General features: G+C 43.7%; 1 protein-coding gene across 1 annotated transcript in view; it reads left to right on the plus strand.

The window, feature by feature from the left end:
* LOC135920313 (U3 small nucleolar RNA-associated protein 25 homolog) overlaps positions 1–19,418 on the plus strand; it is a 20,348-nt gene continuing 930 nt past the window's right edge. Inside the window, exons 1-6 of the mRNA XM_065454523.2 lie at positions 1–535; positions 1,677–1,820; positions 2,451–2,669; positions 6,226–6,407; positions 10,932–11,223; positions 17,808–18,048. Of these exons, the coding sequence (XP_065310595.1) occupies positions 146–535; positions 1,677–1,820; positions 2,451–2,669; positions 6,226–6,407; positions 10,932–11,223; positions 17,808–18,048 (1,468 nt within the window). The 5' untranslated portion in view covers positions 1–145. The remainder of the gene's footprint in view (positions 536–1,676; positions 1,821–2,450; positions 2,670–6,225; positions 6,408–10,931; positions 11,224–17,807; positions 18,049–19,418) is intronic.

The raw sequence follows: 19,418 nt of genomic DNA on the forward strand, positions 1-19,418 counted from the left end.
CCATGCAACGGCAGCGGCAGCAGTAGCTGCACGTGGGCAATGTGTTTGTGCGCGGACAGCTCATGACAACACAGTTTCACGTGGTTTCACTAAATAGTTACATTTCGCTGACCTCGTCCAACGTGGTCGGACGCTGTCAAGCATAATGGGGCGGCCGCCACGGGGCCGTAAGCGACGGGCAGCGGACACTCCGAAGCTGTCCAAGAAAGACAGGCAGCACTGGGTCAACTTTGGCGAAGAGCACCCGGCCAACGAACGGCCGTCAGTAAGCGATCGCGCCGCTGTAGTCGTGCCTTCTGAGGCCGCAGCCGATTCCGACGATGAAGAAAGCGCTCAGTCGGCGGCGGACTCCGGCAGCGAGAGCGACGATGCTGTGGGCCAACTGCTGGGCACATTCGATAACCGCCGAGCTGCCAGTGGCGATGAATCGCCGGACGTCGACGAACCGTACAGCGAGAGTGAGGATCGGCCGCTGGACGAGAAAGATGACGACGCGAGCGAACACAGTGCTGCTGAAGACGAGGAGCAGGAACAGGTAGTTCTGTGTGGGGTGTTGCATATTTTAACTGCGCGCCAATGGAAGGTACAGGCATAGTTTCCTAGAGAAATTCATGAATCTTGCGGTGGCGTCTACGGGAGCTGCAAGTATGACGTTTCAGCCAGCATGCGAATGATGGATTTGCCTTCTTTCTTCAAACGACTTTGTGCCGTTGCAAACATCATATTCAACAAAATATTTCGTTATAAATGCGATTAGAAGTGATTATTCATGTGTACCGAATCATATTTGCCTCTGCATTTAGAAAAATGTGATTGCTTTGAAGTTTAGACCAATAAAATCAGTTAAATCAAAACAAATAAAGTCACATGCTCAAAGGTTCGGTAAATCCATGGGCTACTCATCATTCTCATGGTAGCTGAAACATTGCAGTGCCGATACCCTAGAGTGGTATCCTATATTTACAGGAAATTGCCAAGACGAAATAGTGCGTGTTGGACATCACAGTAATCTGCAGGAAGCTTATTCGCGAATGTTACGCTTGCAGTTGGGCGCCGAATGAATTGCAAAGTTCCTTAATAATGCTAGGAAAGGTTGAAAGAACCTGGAGTGCTAACTGCGCGCTTTAGAGAAAGCAGCCAGACACCATGACAGCAACTATTTTATACCAGAGGGTTGTGCAGGAAACAGCACAACAGGTTCTTCACTGAGAGGCATGTGTAAAGTGGCGCTGACACAAAAGGAATGCTTGGTGCCCCTACGCATGCTTTGCTTTTGAACATTATGATGACAGTCATTCTGGTTGATGCAGCTAACCTCCTATATTCACAAATGTTCCTCGACTCAAAGCTCCACCTCGTCTTGATTGAGTTGATCACAATGCTGCCTCTTAGCTGACGAAAACACTCCTTCAGTGTATATGCTCGGTGAATCAGACAAGGAGTTTCTTGATTCATGCACCTTCTTACTTGGGAATCGCATGGGGGTGTCACCTAAGTGCAGTGACCACTTGACTTGAGGTGCAGCACTGCCATGTGCTTTCTTCAACTTTTGTTTAGTATTGAGCAGAATGTCATTCTAGAACACAGGCACAAGGATAACTTGCAATGTTTTGCAGTTTATTACATGCCTACAAAACGAAATGAGATGTTTTATTGTGCCTTGTTGATGATTGCAGGAACTTCCAGCACATAATGATCCTTTCTCTGTGCACTTTGAGTGGAACATTGAAGGGGACAAGTTTCCCCTCGAAAATGCTGAACGAACTCGCCACGAGCTACGCTGGCCAACACTGGGCCAACTTCGAGTCATGGGAGCCAAGGTTGAGTACTCACATATTTGTCAATTCATGTGGCATTTTACGAGCACAGGAATGCATTTTGCTACATGTCTGTGGACAGTTTTTGTAGAATACAAAAGACGAGATCACTTTTCAGAAAAATTGGTACACACAGTAGACTCAATGAGGCAAGAACAGCAGCAGCTTGGCTTGCTGTTTAAGATGTGGGCACAGAATCTAGGAACAAGAAAGCAATCCCACAATATGTTTATTTAAAACTATCCTTGTGACTTAATGTATTATTGTGACTTAATGTAGCCATAATGTATTGGCTGCTTTCACAGGCACTGGGCATATCTCTCATGCTGCTGATGGCAATACTGCGCTTAGTGAAGCAACGAGTTAGGCTAGTTGGTGGACATTAATTTCTCTTGTGCTATGTACAGCACAAACTAATGGGTACGTTTCCTAGTAAGTATTCTTTTCATCCACATTTGTTTGTGCCGCACATAGCACAAGAACAATGAATGTCGGTCCTGTATTTTGTTTGCACCTGTAGAACTTGGTGTGCTATTGTGGTGGAGTCAAAGTGGCATTGTATAGAGGCTGACTTTCGAGCTTTGAAGACGGACCACTCCTCTGTCATTATATTGTTGTCTTGTGTTGCTGCAGGAGAACCTCCGAGATGTTGCCCTGACACGAGCCTCGAGCAAGGACAGCCTGTGGCTTAAGAGTTCCCTGGCTATACCTGAAATGCTGACGCCACTTCAATTGGAACTGCTATCTGTGCTGACCTCCTACAGGGACCTACTCTTGACAGAGCGCACGCTGACAAATGGTGAAGAAGTGCGTGCCGCTTACTGCCTACATGCCCTCAACCACGTGCTCAAGGTAAATGCTGCGCAGGGCTTGTGCAAATCGTTAAACTTGTGTACTTGCCAAATGTAATGGTAGATAGGACAGATCGCTTTCAAGTGCTCAAATGGCACTCCTTATATTTAAAAAATCACAAGCCATTCCACTCTGTGAAGGTGATTGAGCAGCAAAGCTGTTTAGCACACAACACGGAGGTGACACATAATTTTGAACAAAGTGAATACAAACTCATTTATTGTCTTGATTGGTGGTCATTATTTCAATCGCAGCGGCAATCACATTCTTTGATAATGTCAAATCAATGCACGTACGCCGCTGGGTAGTCACTTGGGCTGGATCAGTGTGGCATTCCAAGGGATATGTCTGCAAGACGGAATGCATAAACCGCTCCCTTTTTAGTACTGACACATCCACATTGAAATCACTGACAACGAAAACAGGGGTAGTGTCATCGCAGCTAATTCACGCAAAGTGAGTAGCCACGAACCTTACGGGACTATGAGTCTTTGCATTTTTTGCTTGCTTACAGTGATATGAGCCATTGCTCATGGGGGTACGAGTCATTATGACAGTTTTCGAGATGCTGTTCTGTATGTTGCATGCATGATTAGAAAGAATTTAAGCACTGTTCGTTTCACTTTGCTGAGGGCTTCTAGTTCATTGCGGGGCTATAAGCCATTGCATTTTTTGCTTGCTTACGGGAGTATGAATGCTTATGGGGGTATGAGCCATTGATGATGATAGTTTTTGTTCACGGAGAACAAAAATGCATGGAACCCTAGCCATATACAGCTTCACTGTAAAAAAGTGTCACCTAGAAGCAAATCAGTTCCGCAGGTGGGTGGGACGGCGAGATGGGGCCTATTTGAGCCAGATAAGTGTTGAGTGCTACACACGTTGCTGCTAAAAGGTTGAAACTGAATCAAATTAAAAGCAGGAAAGCTATGACAAATTGTTGGTAACTTAAAAATGCAATAAAATTGTTTATTCCTTTGTTCGACAAAAGAAATTGGGAAAATATTAGGCAAAGGACTATAACTTATGCACTTTCATTAAAATTATGCATTTCCTTTTAACCCAATTAACTTCCTTGATGATTTACCTCATGTATGTGGTACATATTCCTAAGCTGACAGAAAGTAATGACAAACAAGCAAAGACGTGGTTGAGCCAAGGAATGGCAATCAAGGCAGGTGGCAATTCTGCATTGAGGCACCAGTACCTGTTTGCTTATTTGAATACCATTTTCATCAGTACGGTAGAAGTGGAGACCCTACTGACCTCCTTCTTATGTACTTATTTCCTGCGCTCTTGTGTGCTTTATCAGACACCGTTCAAGTCCTGTAATTACACAGCTTCGCTAAAACTGCTGGCAATATTGCAGCAGGACAAGAATGTTAAGTGTGAACGGGACGCGGACTAAAAAAGGCACATATACACGCACACACAGGTGCTGCTTTCAACAATTTATTCTTGGGATCATGTTGCTACGTTTTACATATCCAACATCAATGTAATCTGAGCAAATCAATGCGCAAAACTGACAACCAATCAGCTCTAAGTGATCCGTGTTGCACGCTCAGAAAATCAAAATTTATTTAACGTTAGTGCAATATATGGCATGCTTACACACATTTCACCCAGTTTTTTTTATCTTTTCTGTTTCAATAATTTCTCTTGTAAGCTGATTCTTGCTTCAACCAGCAATTCTGCAGGCGTGAAACAACGGATGACAGCTGCATGTCTTGCAATGCATTGCAGGAAAACCACCAGCAAAGTATTTTTACATTGCAAGAGTGCACTTGCTACTGAGTGTTCAGGCAACAGCTGCTTTGCCCAACATATTTATGACCACATGACAAGGGTATGTGATTAACAACATACTCAGCATAATACACAAATTTGTTTTTGTCATTCTTTTTCCTGTCGCAATTTTTGAGTGCGATGGCATGCGTAATCTTCCACAGCTCATCCAGCTTGTTTAGGTGCGGAGAAAACCATACACACATTTGCGCCCTGAGCAAGTTCTTTTTTTTTCATATTATCGGTGACAGTGTGCATATATGGCAGCACACTTATGTGACTCCCGCACTCACTGGTTCTGGCCACAGGTTGACCAACATTATTTCTGTCTTTCAATATGCACTCAGCCGTAGAAACCAGCATTAGCTGGGGATAGCTGCAGCAGCCAGCCTCACTTTTTGTTGGTCAAAACTGGAGGCAACCAGATGGTGGCACGACTTCACTAATTTAGAATTTGCTGAGTGGAAAAGGAGTAAGGGTTTGTTTGCGCGTGGCTCGTAATTCCAACAAAAGTAATCATTACAAAGTGATAAGTGAAGATCCACAAAGCACATGGATCATCCTGCGGTAGCTCACATGTCACATCTAGCAGTTTGAAGCACTCGAATTTTGGGCAAGACAGCGTGAACCTCAGCCTCTAACTGATCAGAAGAGCAAGTAATAACAAACAAAGTAATCATCAGCACATCTAGATGCTTTTACTACCTTTGTTCCTAGTAATCTTTTGGACAGTGTCACATCGAAATGGGCTAAAAACGAGTCACTAAGCCAGGGAGCAGTACAAGAACTGATACAAATACCCATTTTTTGCAAATGAGGGCTATCCTCTCATAAAATAAAGGTAGATGTTAGATAAAGACCAGTCTCATTCTGGAGACCGATGGCATAATACTCATCAATGACCTTTTCAATTCATTACAACAGTTTGGTATGGGGCAGAGTATAAAACAAATCTTTAACGTCAATAGAAAATGCTTGTAGGCATTTATCATGATTAAGTTTCATAAAAATCAATAACTTCCAATTTCTTAACGAGGAATGGGTCACAAATTGATAAAACATCAAGCTTGGTTTGTAAGAACAACCTGACTGGCCTTTGCCAAGCGTCATGTTCAGAGATTATTCACCCTGAAAGGCGCATCTACTTTGTGGGTTTTGGTAGTGAAAAAAAACTTCTAAATAATTATGCTTACTCTTCTCATTACCCTTCACCAATTTCCCTACATTGAAACGGTTGCAAAGCTTCTTAGCCTCAACCCTTACTTTTGGAAGCCTGAACGATCAGTTGCGAGACTACTCTTACAGTTTAAAAAACTTTGTTGGTAGTTTTCTTGCGATGCATTGTAAGACATGTGGCTGTCAACTGTTGTTTGAAACCTGCAGAATTGTTGGCCGAAGCAAGAATCAGCATACAAGAGAGATTGCTGAAGCACAAGAGATAGAAAAGCTAGTTGAAATGTGTGTAAGTATGCCCTCTATTGCACTAACAGCAATATAACTTGACATTCTCAGTGCGCCAGCATGGATTACGTAGAGCTCATTGGCTGTCAAGTTGGTGTGTATTTTTTCAGTTTTGTGTACTGATTTTCTCAGATTACAATGATGTCGGTTGTGTATAAAGTAGCAAAAGAATCGCAAGGACAAATTATTGGAAGCAGTGCTTGTGTGTGTACATGCCTTTTTCGTCTGTGTCCAGTTCATGCTTTTTGTACTACCAACATGCCTAAACTGCCACTCTGGTTTGTTTCATTGTTTTTCCCTCCTATAGAGCCGGTCTCGCGTTCTGCACCACAATGCACGACTGCGTCGAGGTGCCAGCGGGGAGCTGCGAGACCAAGGATTGACACGGCCACGAGTGCTTTTTCTGCTGCCTTTCCGGGAGTCAGCTCTGCGCACGGTCAAGCTGCTTGCCCAGTTGCTGCCTGCAAAAGAAGTGGCCCACATGTCCCGGTCAGTGGCTTGGCTCATGTACAGTCTAACATAGTCGTAACGAAACAATTTATTTATTTATTTATTTATTTAACAATGTCCTTACAGGCCTCGTATGAGGCATTGGGTAAGGGGCGCGTTACAATAAGATTAACAGAGTATATAGAACATATAAAAGCATAATAGACATACATTATTAATTGACAGTGAAAAACTATAAGCCTATCTTATACAAGTATTAAAAGCATTGTACAACATAACAAGGTCTGGAGTGTACATATTAGAAAAAAACAAACGATACAGTTTCTTTAATAAACAATGAAAAATAATGTTGCCACTCTAGTACAAATAATAACAATACTAAAGAATACAAGAATAATAAGCGAAATGAGCTCATAAACAAGAGAGCACATAACTGGAATAAAAAGGAAAAAAGCATCGTGCACTTTATTGAAGTTGCGCGGTGGAATATGAAATGATGAGCTGGCGGAATTTATCGGGGTTAGGTTCGGAGACGATGAAATCAGGAAGAGCGTTCCACAATCGAATGGCACGAGGAAGCGCCGACCAGTTGAATGCATGCGTGTTCCCGTAGATGCGTGTGAAGCTGAGGTGATTATGTAATCTGTGAGATGTGAAAGGTGCGACTTCAAGCCGTAAAGAAGATTTTCTATCCGCATGAACGTACTTGTGAAATAATGATATGAGTGCAAAATTGCGTCGAGTACTTAGTGGTTGAAGTGAAATATCAAGTTTTATTTGTGAGATGCTTGAATTGTAAGTGTAGTTACGCGAGATAAACCTGGCGGCCCTATTTTGAATTGATTCTAATAAGCTGATTAGGTTGTTATGATGGGGTGACCAGATTGGGGAGGCAAATTCGAGCTGGGGGCGAACAAACGTCTGATAAGCTAGCTTACGGATGTTAGAGGGCGAATTACGTAGATTTCGGCGTAAGTACCCCAGTGATTTGGAAGCATTAGCACATATAGTAGTAATGTGATGGGCCCAGGAAAGGCTTGGTGCGAGATTAATGCCTAAGTATTTGTAGGAAGTAGCTACAGAAATTGGGTTATTATTGACGTTATATTGGAAGGATGAGATTGAGTGTTTACGGGTGAAAGACATTACTTTGCATTTAGACGAATTAAGATTCATTAACCAAGTGTTACACCAATCGAATATGCGATGAAGGTCGTTTTGAAGAATGAGGTGGTCATCGGGGCTGGTTATAGGGCGGTAAATAATGCAGTCATCTGCGAATATTTGCACTCGGGATGTTAAGTTATTAGGAAGATCGTTAATGTATATTAGGAATAGTAGCGGCCCAAGAACGCTACCTTGTGGCACGCCGGAAGTGACATAGGAAAGGGGCGAAGAAAGGTTGTTAACGATAGTAAATTGTCGGCGATTAGAAAGAAAGTTCCGGAGCCAGGTTAGTGTCAGTGAATCCAATCTTAGTGCATTTAACTTGGAAATTAGGTGGCAATGGGCTACGCGATCAAACACCTTGGAAAAGTCAAGGAATATGCTATCAATCTGTACATTATGGTCCATGTGTAAATGCAGGTCAGTCGTGAATTCTAAAAGCTGTGTCTCGCATGACAAACCCTTCCTGAACCCGTGCTGATTAGTGAAAAAAAAAGTTGTTTGATTCCAGATGGTTGTATATATGAGAAGCTATTATATGTTCGAGCATTTTACAACAAATAGACGTGAGCGAAATTGGCCGGTAGTTATCTGGTGAGTATCTGTCACCGTTTTTGAATATGGGAACAACTTGCCATTGCCATTTCCAATATTCGTTATACTCTAATATTGAAAAGGACAATTTTACATTTTCTTTGTTGTATCCACATTTTTCATGGATATACAGTAGAACCCACTTATAACGATACTGGTATTACCAATATATCAGTTATAACAATGAGAAACTGCTGCATAGTCAACTTTTGTATGTTTTCCATGGTGAAATAACCCACTTACTACAATGCCCCGATGCCGTATTATCGATTATAACGATGAAGTCTGGCTGCTGGGTGTCCGTGCCGAAAAGTAGTGAAATGCGAAATTCTTGGAGGAAAAAAAAAAAAGAAAGAAAAATTACGAACCCTTCCCCTACCGAAAAATGGGGGTTAGTGAAAGTTGTCCTGCGTGCACCTGACCTTTGTCACGGTTAAGTAACCCGCAGGTAACGGTGCCGGATTGCTTTGGCCTCCCGCTTCCTCAGCTTGAGAACTTCTCGTTGCTGTCGGATTGCCTGGGCTCGTGCGGCTCTGCAGGTGCGTTTATAGCCCGACATTATCGATGTGCGGGCAAACGTCGTTAGACACTGTGCGCATCGGAACACGTTGGCTGCGCCTGGTTACGTTGGTGGTGCCTGTGTGTCTAACCATCGGTGCTGGCGTTCTTGCCAACGTCACACAACGTGTACGTGCATTCATGCTACAGCATACTATACTTAGGCCTTAACAGCTGGATCGGTGCGCCGACAGCGAACCCTTTCATGGGCAAGTTCTTGCCACCGCTCTTCGTATGCTGCCAGTTCCTTGGGGGAATGCATGACGCGTGGCAGTCCCATCCATTTTCTGAGAATGAACTGAATGAAAACGAAGCCGGCGCAGCACATGCAAAGCCCTTTCCCTACTCGGTGGAAGTGAAACGGCTCTGATTGGTTGCGAAATTCTTGCTAATGACTGATGCTCCTGCGCCGGTGCAGCTGTCAACTTATGAAACTGCCCACTCCCGCAGCGGCTCTGCTCTTGGAGCAACTGGGTTTTTGTGTGACTACTACAATGACACTTGTGAGACAATCCAAGCTTCGCTTGGAAAAAAAAAAAAAAAACCGAGCTGCTTCACGATAGCTCGCTGCCCCAACAGCTGCTGTGTGCTCATTTTCCAGCCTTCTCTACGTGCCTCTCTCCTGTCGCCCTTCCACCCCTCCAAACACGAATGCACCTATAGCTCTGTGCTGCGCCACCCTCCAAAACACGAGTGGACTGTGCCAACTGCACTACTCCTAGATTGCTCGCTGGCTCCTCATTCAGTGCAGTTCTGCAAATAGCTTAATCCCTCCCGTTCGTCTTTGTTTGTTGCGTCAAAATCATTCCTGGCCATGTGGTTTCTCAGCCTCGTTTGACTCGCTGCTGAAATGGAGGATGGTTTATCTGCCCGCTGATAATTGGCAATGCACGACATTGCCAGTGAAAAGAAAGCGCACAGCTATGGATTTCGAAACTAAGTGCTAACTGAACAGGCAATCGTCGCGAATGTGTGTGCTTGCATCGGATAGCAACGGCGGCAGCAATGATGCGGTAGGGCAGGCTGCCTCAACAGGAGGCCCAGCAGCTGATTCAGTCCCTCCAGGGCTTCGTTTTTGCAAGGAACCTTCCGCATCATTATGTGGAGCAACTGGATGTCTTGGAGGAGGATGTCAGCAAGCTTCGCATAAAGCATGCAAGGCTGATGAACATAGGGTTTTCTTGTTCAATCCAGTGAGAAGATGCTTGTGGCAATCTTGCCTCGGCATTTCTTCTGGGTTTCTCAAGCTGACAGGCTGCTGCGGCAACCTTCTCGCATTTTATAAAAGGCCCCTTTTAGGGCCACTATAGCGATGCCTTGGTGGAGCTCACATATTGCTTGCCGCCCGTGACCCCTCTTTGCACTTGTTATAGCAGTGCCGTTCTTTAATGCTGACAGCCGTGATTTGTTACACGTGATCAGAGAGCCCAGGAAGCAGTTAAATGAGTGAACATGATCAACAGCCGCATGGAGGAAGGTGGTGGGGAGGGGCTCTGGCCTCCCCGCCATTATAGTTTTCTCACATCAGCTCTGCCATCCCTCTATTTTAATTTTTTCATGCGACCCGGTTATATCGGTGGAATTTTTGTGGCCTTTGAATATTGTTATTAGTGGGTTCGACTGTATACAAGTAAAGGTTTGGCTATTATTATAACCAATGACAGCTCTTCAGAGCAGCAGCTTGCAGCAATCATTTTTAATGTGCACGATGGAAACTGAAGTAGCTTTAGCTCTCCCTGTTAAGGTAAATATGAAATGCAGAGAAATGCTCTCGTCGGACAACCACTGATACCATTTAAATGAAGCCAAAAACTGACTCAGGAACGTAAACTGCATCTACTTAAGTGTCCAAAGTAGACAAAATGACATATATGTGACTGTTGCAAATGTCTAACTTAAATGGGGATTTCTCACATTTTGGGAAATTAAAAAATAATATTAGCTATGTGAACTAACAGTACATCTTGTTACTGCAGCCATGAGCTTCATATAGTTGTTAAACGAAGAACTGAGACAATCGTTCCCCCGTATTCTTCTCATTAAATGTATTCTTTTGAGGACACTATCCTTTGTTGTCGTATAGAAAGGTAATCTGTGTCGCGTAGTGATAAGGAGGGCTGCTTTGCGTATTTCCCAAAATAAATGTTTGGTTGCTTGGTCTCCTTTCCATCTTTGTCTACTTTTAGAGATTCAATTTCAACATGGATAGATACTCAATCTCATTCAATTTATCCACCTTCTAAGGTTCCTGAAGGAGTTTGGTTGTGAGGAGGAAAAGAAGCGTTGGCTGGAACGCCCTGAGGACTACGAACAGACTTTTGTGGGCAACACTGATGATGCATTCCGGCTGGGCTTGGCTGTATCGGGCAAGAGCCTGCGGTTGTACCGAGACTTCTATGCCTCTGACATCCTGCTGGCCTCGCCCTTGGGCTTGAGGACTGTGGTGGGTGCTGAGGGAGAGAAGGACCGCGACTTTGACTTCCTCTCTTCCATCGAGCTGGTTGTTGTGGACCAGGCTGAAGTGCTACTCATGCAGGTCAGTGCTGTTTCTAACTGCAGTAGACATAAATTGGCACTAAAGAGAAAAGTTATTTCAGCTGTATTAGAAAATTACAGTAATCCGTCATTATAACGAAATCGCTTTACTGAAGATTTCTTCCGATCCTAATCCAAACGCATGCATTTCAAGCCGCATTACTCGAAGTGCACGAAGAGCTTGACTTGCTTAGAGTGAAATGGCGAGCGGAGGCGGCGGTGACCCTTTTGCACATGCAGTGTCAAATTAATACTGCCAATGAATCAGTCTCATGCAGGCACAGAACAGGCCACAAAAGTACCAAACCCATAACCGATGACTGCCTAGTAACGGGTACCAAGCGAGTGCCAAGTGCTCCCAGCTGTTTACGTTGGAACGAACGGAAGCTGTCAAATTTCATGGGGAAGCGGGCCCGAACCGTTAATCTCGGTCGCAGTCGCATCGCTGGTGTCCCCCGTGATAGAGTTCACACGAAAATAATGTTTTCCCGACACTTTGCGATGCCAGAAAACTGTAGTCTCTTGGATGCAAAAAGTGGCCAGGAGACCTCAGGCAAACTTGCGTCGTAGCATTCCATGGGGCACATTCGATGAGCAACGTTCTGCCGCTCTAAAGAGCACTTCTGGCACTGAAACGTGCCGAAAAGCACAAAATAAGTGTGCCTCTGATTATAAGTGCCATGTTCAATGCGAGGAGCTATATTAACAAATCGGGAAAAAGACATTGGAGAAGCCAGTTTAGAAATTTGCTCGCTGCTTGGCATAATTGGCCTGCATCGCAGTAAAACATCGCCCCTAGCTTCGTTGCACTTTTGACGGTGCAAATCGACCGATAACTTGCAGAAAACACGACAAATCGGAATGTCGCCAGTGGTGAGTCAGGCTGTCAACATGGCAGGTCGACGCAAGCTAGTGTTTCCCCAGCGATTTGCTCAAACTAGTCATGTTTGATTTGCGCTATCTGACTTTAGACAAACGGTCTAAATGCGTGGTAGGGTTGTTGAAATTTGTTCCTAGACATTTGTAAATGGCGCAGACACGACGGTGTGCGAACACTGACACTCGAACCATAGAATTAGCACAGTGTCGTCAACAACGATGCACCGAAAAACTTGTTTTGCGAACTTCATGGCTGCACATCTCGGGAAAAAATTGTCGAGTGATCATGCAAAGCCCCTACTGCAAAACTGTTCAGTTTTCACGATCGCGCTGCACACCCACAATGAGTGGCTAATCGTTTTTTGAGCACAACAAACACAACCTCAGACTCGAGCCACGGAATTTGCGGCGCTTTCGAGCGCGATACTCTCGTAGTGTTCCGTGACCTCCGCACCCCCCCGATAAAAGCGGCTACTGCCTTCCGCTCCTCATTTGCTCTCCAGTCTGCAGGCTGTTTGGACGCCAGTCACTCCTCTCACTCACCTTCATGTCAACTCCTCGCTGCCAGTTTCGACGTCACTGCACCTCCAGAACTGCCCTCTTCCGGCCTGGCCTCCCAAGCACGATCTTCCACCAATAGGTGTCCTTCTGCAGTTGCTGCTTTTTAGTCTCCACAACTCTGATCACCTTTCTTCTGCTACACATGAAGCCGATGTCAAGCCCGCCATTGCATCCGTCGCCATCTCCAGCGCATACTGATGAGAAAAGCGAGATGCCCCGACGACATTTTGAAGCTTCTGCCTTCTGTGTCGCCTGCTCCGTCACTTTGGCGCCAACGGTGCGTGCGCTTAGATCCGTGCTGTAGACCATGTGATTGTGTGTTATTCGGAGTGATTCCTTAGGCAAGCCTTGCGTGTGCTTTTGTAGTCTACATTGATAAATGGCTCCGTCAGTCCCCGGGTGAAAGTGTCTGACTTTGAAGCAGAAAACTGACCAGAAAACTGACATTGCAAAGGAATCTGGCACACCGTCGTCTACTTTATCAACTGTAGTGAAAAACAAGGAAGCTGTGCTGAATCACTTTGAAAAGAGCTTGTCGGCGAAGAGAAAGAGGAATCGCAATTCGAAATACCCCGAAGTGCAAGGTGTACTTCTATAGCAGCTGAAGAATGCCAGGAGTCCGAATCTCCCCTTACATGGACCTGCACTTCCTGCAAAAGCCAACCCTCTCACCCTCCAAATGGGCCATAAAGATTTCAAGTGCAGCAATGGCAGGCTTGAGCGGTTCAAGAAATGACACGGCGTGACCTTGAAGTCAATCAATGGCAAAAGTGTAGTTGTGAAACGTGACACTGTAGACGTATGGTGCCAACATCGGCTACAAGCTCTACTTGAAAAGCATGAAGACAAAGACATCTACAACCTAGATGAGGCTGCATTTTTCTACAAGAGCAAGGAGCGTGTCACAGTGCTGTTTGGTGCCAATGCAACAGGCGAGGACAAGCTTCCCTTGTAGATACTGGGGAAGGCAGACAAGCCATGGTGCTTCTGAAATGCAACTATTCTTAAGGAACGTGTCAACAGAAATAACAAGCGAGCATGGATGACTGCTGCTATTTTTTAAGACTATGTGTGCTTCCTGGATAGACAGTTCGATGCAAAGAATCAGCAAATTCTTTTAATAATTGACTACTGTCCGAGCCACAGGAGGATCGACAACCTCAAGGTGTTCACTCTGGAATTCTTGCCTGCAAACACAACTGCGGTACTGCAACTGATGAATGAGGGCATCATTGAGTCTACCCGGAAGCTTTACCACAGGGCTCTTTTGCAGCGCATGCTCACAGTGTATGACACGAGCAAGAGGTACAACGTTGATTTGCTTGGTGCAATCCATTTGCTTAACTTTTCATCAAAAGGACTCGCACCTTCGAAGGTCGCCAACTGTTTTACACACGCCGGCTTTTCCTGCGCTGTCGTCAGCGACTCTGGCAATGACCAGCCTGACGATGAATGGACTTTCAGTGATTTGTATGAGGCAATTCATAAAATTACTGGCCAAGAGGTAGAAGGCGACTTCGAGACATTCATGATGCCTGATGCTGCTGCTGCCGTGGCCGCCCCAGCAATGGATACGGAGATACTAATTGACACTGTCGGTGGCCCCGATGAGGATGAAGAGCCACGTGAAGTGCCAACTATGGTGCAGACGTGAGAGTACCTATGCCTGCTGCAAAATAAGGTTAAATTCATGGGCGGCGACCACGGCCTCATGCAAGGCTTGGTCAAATTAGAGCAGGGGTTGCTTGCGCCTGGTAAGAACTTGAAACAGCCAGAGCTCACTGCACCTGAATAAAGTTTTGCTTTACTGAATACATTGTATTGTTGAGGTGTTTATTTGACCAGACTAGGAGCAGCACAGCGCCAACAGTCTAGGAAGAGCACGGACTTCGAGTGCGAGCGGCATTCACGAACAAAAGCACTGAAGAGGACGACCCACTAGAAACTGCAAGAAAGGACGACTCTATCGTTCCAATCCTTCTCTGTAATTACCCCCGGGAACGAAAATGGAGCCGCCCGGTGACCTAACAGTTTGTCACTATGACTTCCTCGCAGTTGTCATTCTTATTACATATTTATCCGATTCTAGCCAACGTCTTCGCTTCTTCTTTTTTTTTTAGCAGAACTGGGCCAAAAATTGCCTGCATGGTGCAATCGCAGTGTTTGTATGCTTTACCGTACAACACGGATGTATTGCCGAGAAGCTGACTGTAGGAAACCAGCTGTTAGACTTGCTTTTTTTTTTGTGCTATAACATACGGTGCGCATTAGATTTCTACTTCGTTTAGGAGGTTTAATGTCATTTCTACGTTAGTTTTCTGCTTTAGACACATAGAAAGTAGGTGCGCTTTGGTTCGGGGCGTTTTAGAATTGGAAAAATACTGCCAGATTAAGCACTGGTGTTTAGGAATTTTTCCTGCATTTTGGTTTAATTCGAACCGCCGGATAATTCGATCAGTTTTGTTATACCAATTAAGGTTGAATTAATAGAAGTAATCTGTATTGCTATTTATGAATTGTAGCAGGTGACATCAAAAGTGATATCAGCTTGGAACAAATTCTGAGGATGACCACTTGGGTGTTCCAGGAATTTTTAAGCTCTAATGCATAAAAATGCAATTTTTTGGAAAATTAAACGAGTTAAGTTTATGCAATTGTCTCAAAACTGGTAACAGTTTCAAAATTCGCTTCAAGCAAATTTGCCTTGTGAAATCATTGGCTTCAGTTCATGTAAGCAATGTATGCACTGAAGCAATTAGTTAAATAGATGATTAGCAAAATTTTGTTTTATTTCTAGTGTAAGTAATGACTGCTTCTTCAAGTAATCCAGCTCGATAAGTAGATTTCCGGTATATGCCACAGGCGATTTATAAAAATTTTGTTAACATTAAAGTAAAACACCTGGTATGTGTGTTACTGTTAAGAAGCCCTTGAGTTATTGGGTCTCATTTGTCTTTCGTGGGATTTCAGCTATGCTATGTTAAATTGCCGCAGTAATGAAGCACATCCAAGTGCAAAATTCAGCGTCGCATCTGCATCTGCCAATGTTCAGCAGGCATGATTCTAGCAGTGTTGGAAGTGTGTGGCCTGCAGTGCTATTCACCTGAGCCATGGCTACACTAGAGGACAGTGGAGCTGCGATTGTCCACTGAAATATCTTGAGAGGTGAACATCAACAGGGGAGTGTGCTGCATTAAACACATGTTCTACAGTTGAACCTGCCTTATATTGAAATATTATATTTCAAAATTTTGTCCACGTCTTCTAACAGTGGCTGCAAAATACAGTCCCAATATCAATAACCCGACATGTAGACCTCCTTTTTCTTTTTGTAAAGAATTATTATTGAAATAAAGGACTGTGAATGTAACATTTCCTTGCAAATCCTGTGGCTGTATTCTCGCGGGATTATTTTCAGAGATACTTTCAAAAGATTTTACACGTCTAGCATTGGATGTGTTCAGTGTCTTTGGTAGATCCTTGGTACTGTATCAACCATGCCAACACAGCGTGCCTGACTTGTGCCAAAAACAGTCATACAAAGCAAATAGTACCTTTGAAAGTGATTGTGTAAGGTTTCAGTCCCTGAATCTGATTGCTGGAACATGCACATGTTTGCCTACAACTATGACGGGTAATTAATGATAACTCTTAACTTTGGCATAAACATAATAGCAGCCTGCACTATTATTACAAACTTAGGTTCCTTTGTTGCAATTTCTATTGCGTTTTCTACTGAAACCAATGAAGCACCGTGTGCATTAAGTGCCGACTGGTGTGCACCACACCACAATGCACAGTTGAGCTTGCGTACATCACACGCAGTAAAGCTCCACGTACATATCCCATGATCATTATCATCATCACACAAATTTTACCACAGTCGCACCTCTTGCACAGATTATTCATTAAACATAGCCAGTTCATACACATGTACTGTCATTTTTTCATATAAAAAAGCCAGTGCCTGAAAGGTCTATTCTTAGGATATTATGGCCAACACCAAAAAGTAATAAACTGGGTTAAAGAATACTTAAGTAACAGATGACAAGCCGTCATAATTAATAATGTCCATTTGTCATTTCAACCTGTTCAGTCCGGTGTGCCTCAAGGTTTCGTTTTGGGACCCACTCTATTTTTTATTTATATAAATCATATTTATCAGGGTATAGGCTCGGAAATCTGGTTATATGCCGACGACTGCATTTTGTATCAGCCGTTAAAATGTAAGGCTTGACTGTATTAAATTACAAAATGACTTGAACAGGATTGAAAGATGGCACCCATCTCTCAGGCACGCATCTTACCAGCCAAAAAGGAAATTCCCATGAATTGATCACGAATTTAAGGTTGAACAATCATTTGCACGTGCTAAACTATTGCAGTTTTCATGTCTGCACTTAGCCATTTCGGAATGGAATCATCTCCCAAGTAATATAGCCGAAATAACTGACCATATTATATTCAAACAAACACTTAATGAAACATTCGGAAGTGAGAAACATTAACATTTCTTCTTACATTTCTTCAGATGTCAGAGGATGCAAGATTATTGTTTGTATAATGTAAGAATGATTGGCGTATGATGTTGTCGAATGAGAAGAGATGTAAAGGTTGCATAGCATGTACGACTTCATATAAGGATATTCAACTTACATGCACGTTGCCTTATACCTTTGTATATCAGTTGTTATTCTCCCCCCCCCTATGTAATGCCCAAGCTGGACCTTTAGAGCCAAAAAAAAATATATGTGTGTGTGTGCGTGCGCACGTGCGTGCATACATACATACATACCTTCGTGGAGAGGGTTACCTCGCATTGGGCATTGCAACAAAGTGAACAGCATCTTATATCTTGATTTTTTATAACCCCACCCCTTACGTAATACCCCCTAGAGAAGTCTTTAAGGTAACAAAGTGAAAGCTTAGTGGCAAGGCAGGCAGTGAAATGACTGCAGCTTGTTGTGGAGAAAGCGACTACAGCACAGAAACAGACAATGAACGAAGAACAGGGCTCACTACCAACTAAAGGTGTAAAGCTGTAATTGCCTTCATTATGGATGACCAACTAGCCTGTTCCTATACCTTGCGGGGAGTGACCTCATGTTCAGCTTCAGCTGTGCCAGTTTTCGCATGTCTGTGCAGAACTGGGAACACGTGGTGCACCTTTTGGAGCACGTGAACCGGCCAGCTGTGGAACCGCACGGGGCAGACTTCTCCCGCGTGCGCCTTTGGTGGCTGCATGGCTGGGCTCGCCGCTTTCGCCAGACAGTGGTGCTGAGTGCCGTAGCCCAGGCACCCATCTCAGCTCTGTTGAGCAGGCATGCCCAGAACTATGCAGGCTTGGTGACCTCTGCTAACACCCTGGAACCAGGCTCCATTACAGGTAGGCAACCCATCGAGATAGGACATGGCTGTTATCGATGGGATCAGCCATTTGGTGTGACTCGCAACATAAGAAGAATTAAAAGGGTTGTTTCAAAATACACCTCCAGCTTTTGCCTGTGGTAAGAAGACATGCAGTGTTCCATTGCCGTTTAATATGCTCAGGCCATGGTAGCTGCAATTTTCGAACTTGTGAAACATGTAACTGGAAGACTCAAATACACGACTCATTCATGTCACTTGTTCAAAAAAATAATTTGGGGATAGCATTCTTAAGCATCGTGTTTGAACCAGTAAACAAATATGGGAAGTACGAACAAGCTACGTGAAAGCTAACTTCCTTATTCATGGACAGATAATGAGCAAATTTGCACATCATGTGTATTTTGATGTGCTCATTTTCAAAAATGTAATTATGGCCCAGGGCAAGCAGTACATGATACACTGTAGAAACTGGGGTCTTTTGTTTGGAGAAAAGTTTGCACCTAGAGTAGTTATTATGGAGAAATAATCTACAACATATAATAAGGTGTACAACAAGGTATATACCAGTGTGCTATGTCTACTTGAACTAGAGTTAGAAGCCATCAAGGTTTCCCCGAAAAATCTCACTTGATATGCGACTCATTAAAATACATAAAAAAAAATATTACCCTAAAATTGGGTTTACTTAGTGCATTCACCATGCGCTTATGTTTTAGGTAATAAAATTAATATTAGCTATAATAGCACCAAAGCTATTTTCTCTCCTGAATCGCAAGTATGTCAAAAGTATTTTGAGAAATTAAGGGAAAGCATTTCAAATAATTTTATTGCGATAAAATCTTATGGGAATGAGAGGTCTTGGAAACACAAAGATAACAAACAGAAAATAAGTCTTTTGGGCCAATTCTCGGTCTGCAGCCTTCCCCTTAACTGGTAAAGGTGCTACACAACAAATTTTGACACAGAACTACCACTATATTGTGGCAATACTCGACTGCATTGCCATTAAATTTTAGCACCGATTTCACGGTAACTATGCTTAAGAGGCTATACAAACAAAAGCATAAAGCCACTTTTGCTCCTTGAGCAAGTCTCTCTTCGAGCACAGTTATTGTGTGTACAGCATTATAGTATGGGGGCAGCACTAGCGGCTGCTTAATGCCAGGTACGAAAATACCGAAAAGCCCATAAAAAAATATGTGCAGCAGCACTCACCTGAAAGCTATGAACAGTAGCGTCTGCAAGTATAAAACCTGGGAACAATAATATGGCTCTGGAAGGAAGACAAACCATCTTGTGTAGTGCCAACACTTTTAATGCACTTGATGAAGTCTCTGTACACAGCTGCCTTCTGTGTCTCGTTTCATAACATATAAAGAGATTCAA

The sequence above is a fragment of the Dermacentor albipictus genome, chromosome 10, assembly GCF_038994185.2.
Source record: "Dermacentor albipictus isolate Rhodes 1998 colony chromosome 10, USDA_Dalb.pri_finalv2, whole genome shotgun sequence".
Classification (NCBI taxonomy): Eukaryota; Metazoa; Arthropoda; class Arachnida; order Ixodida; family Ixodidae; genus Dermacentor; species Dermacentor albipictus.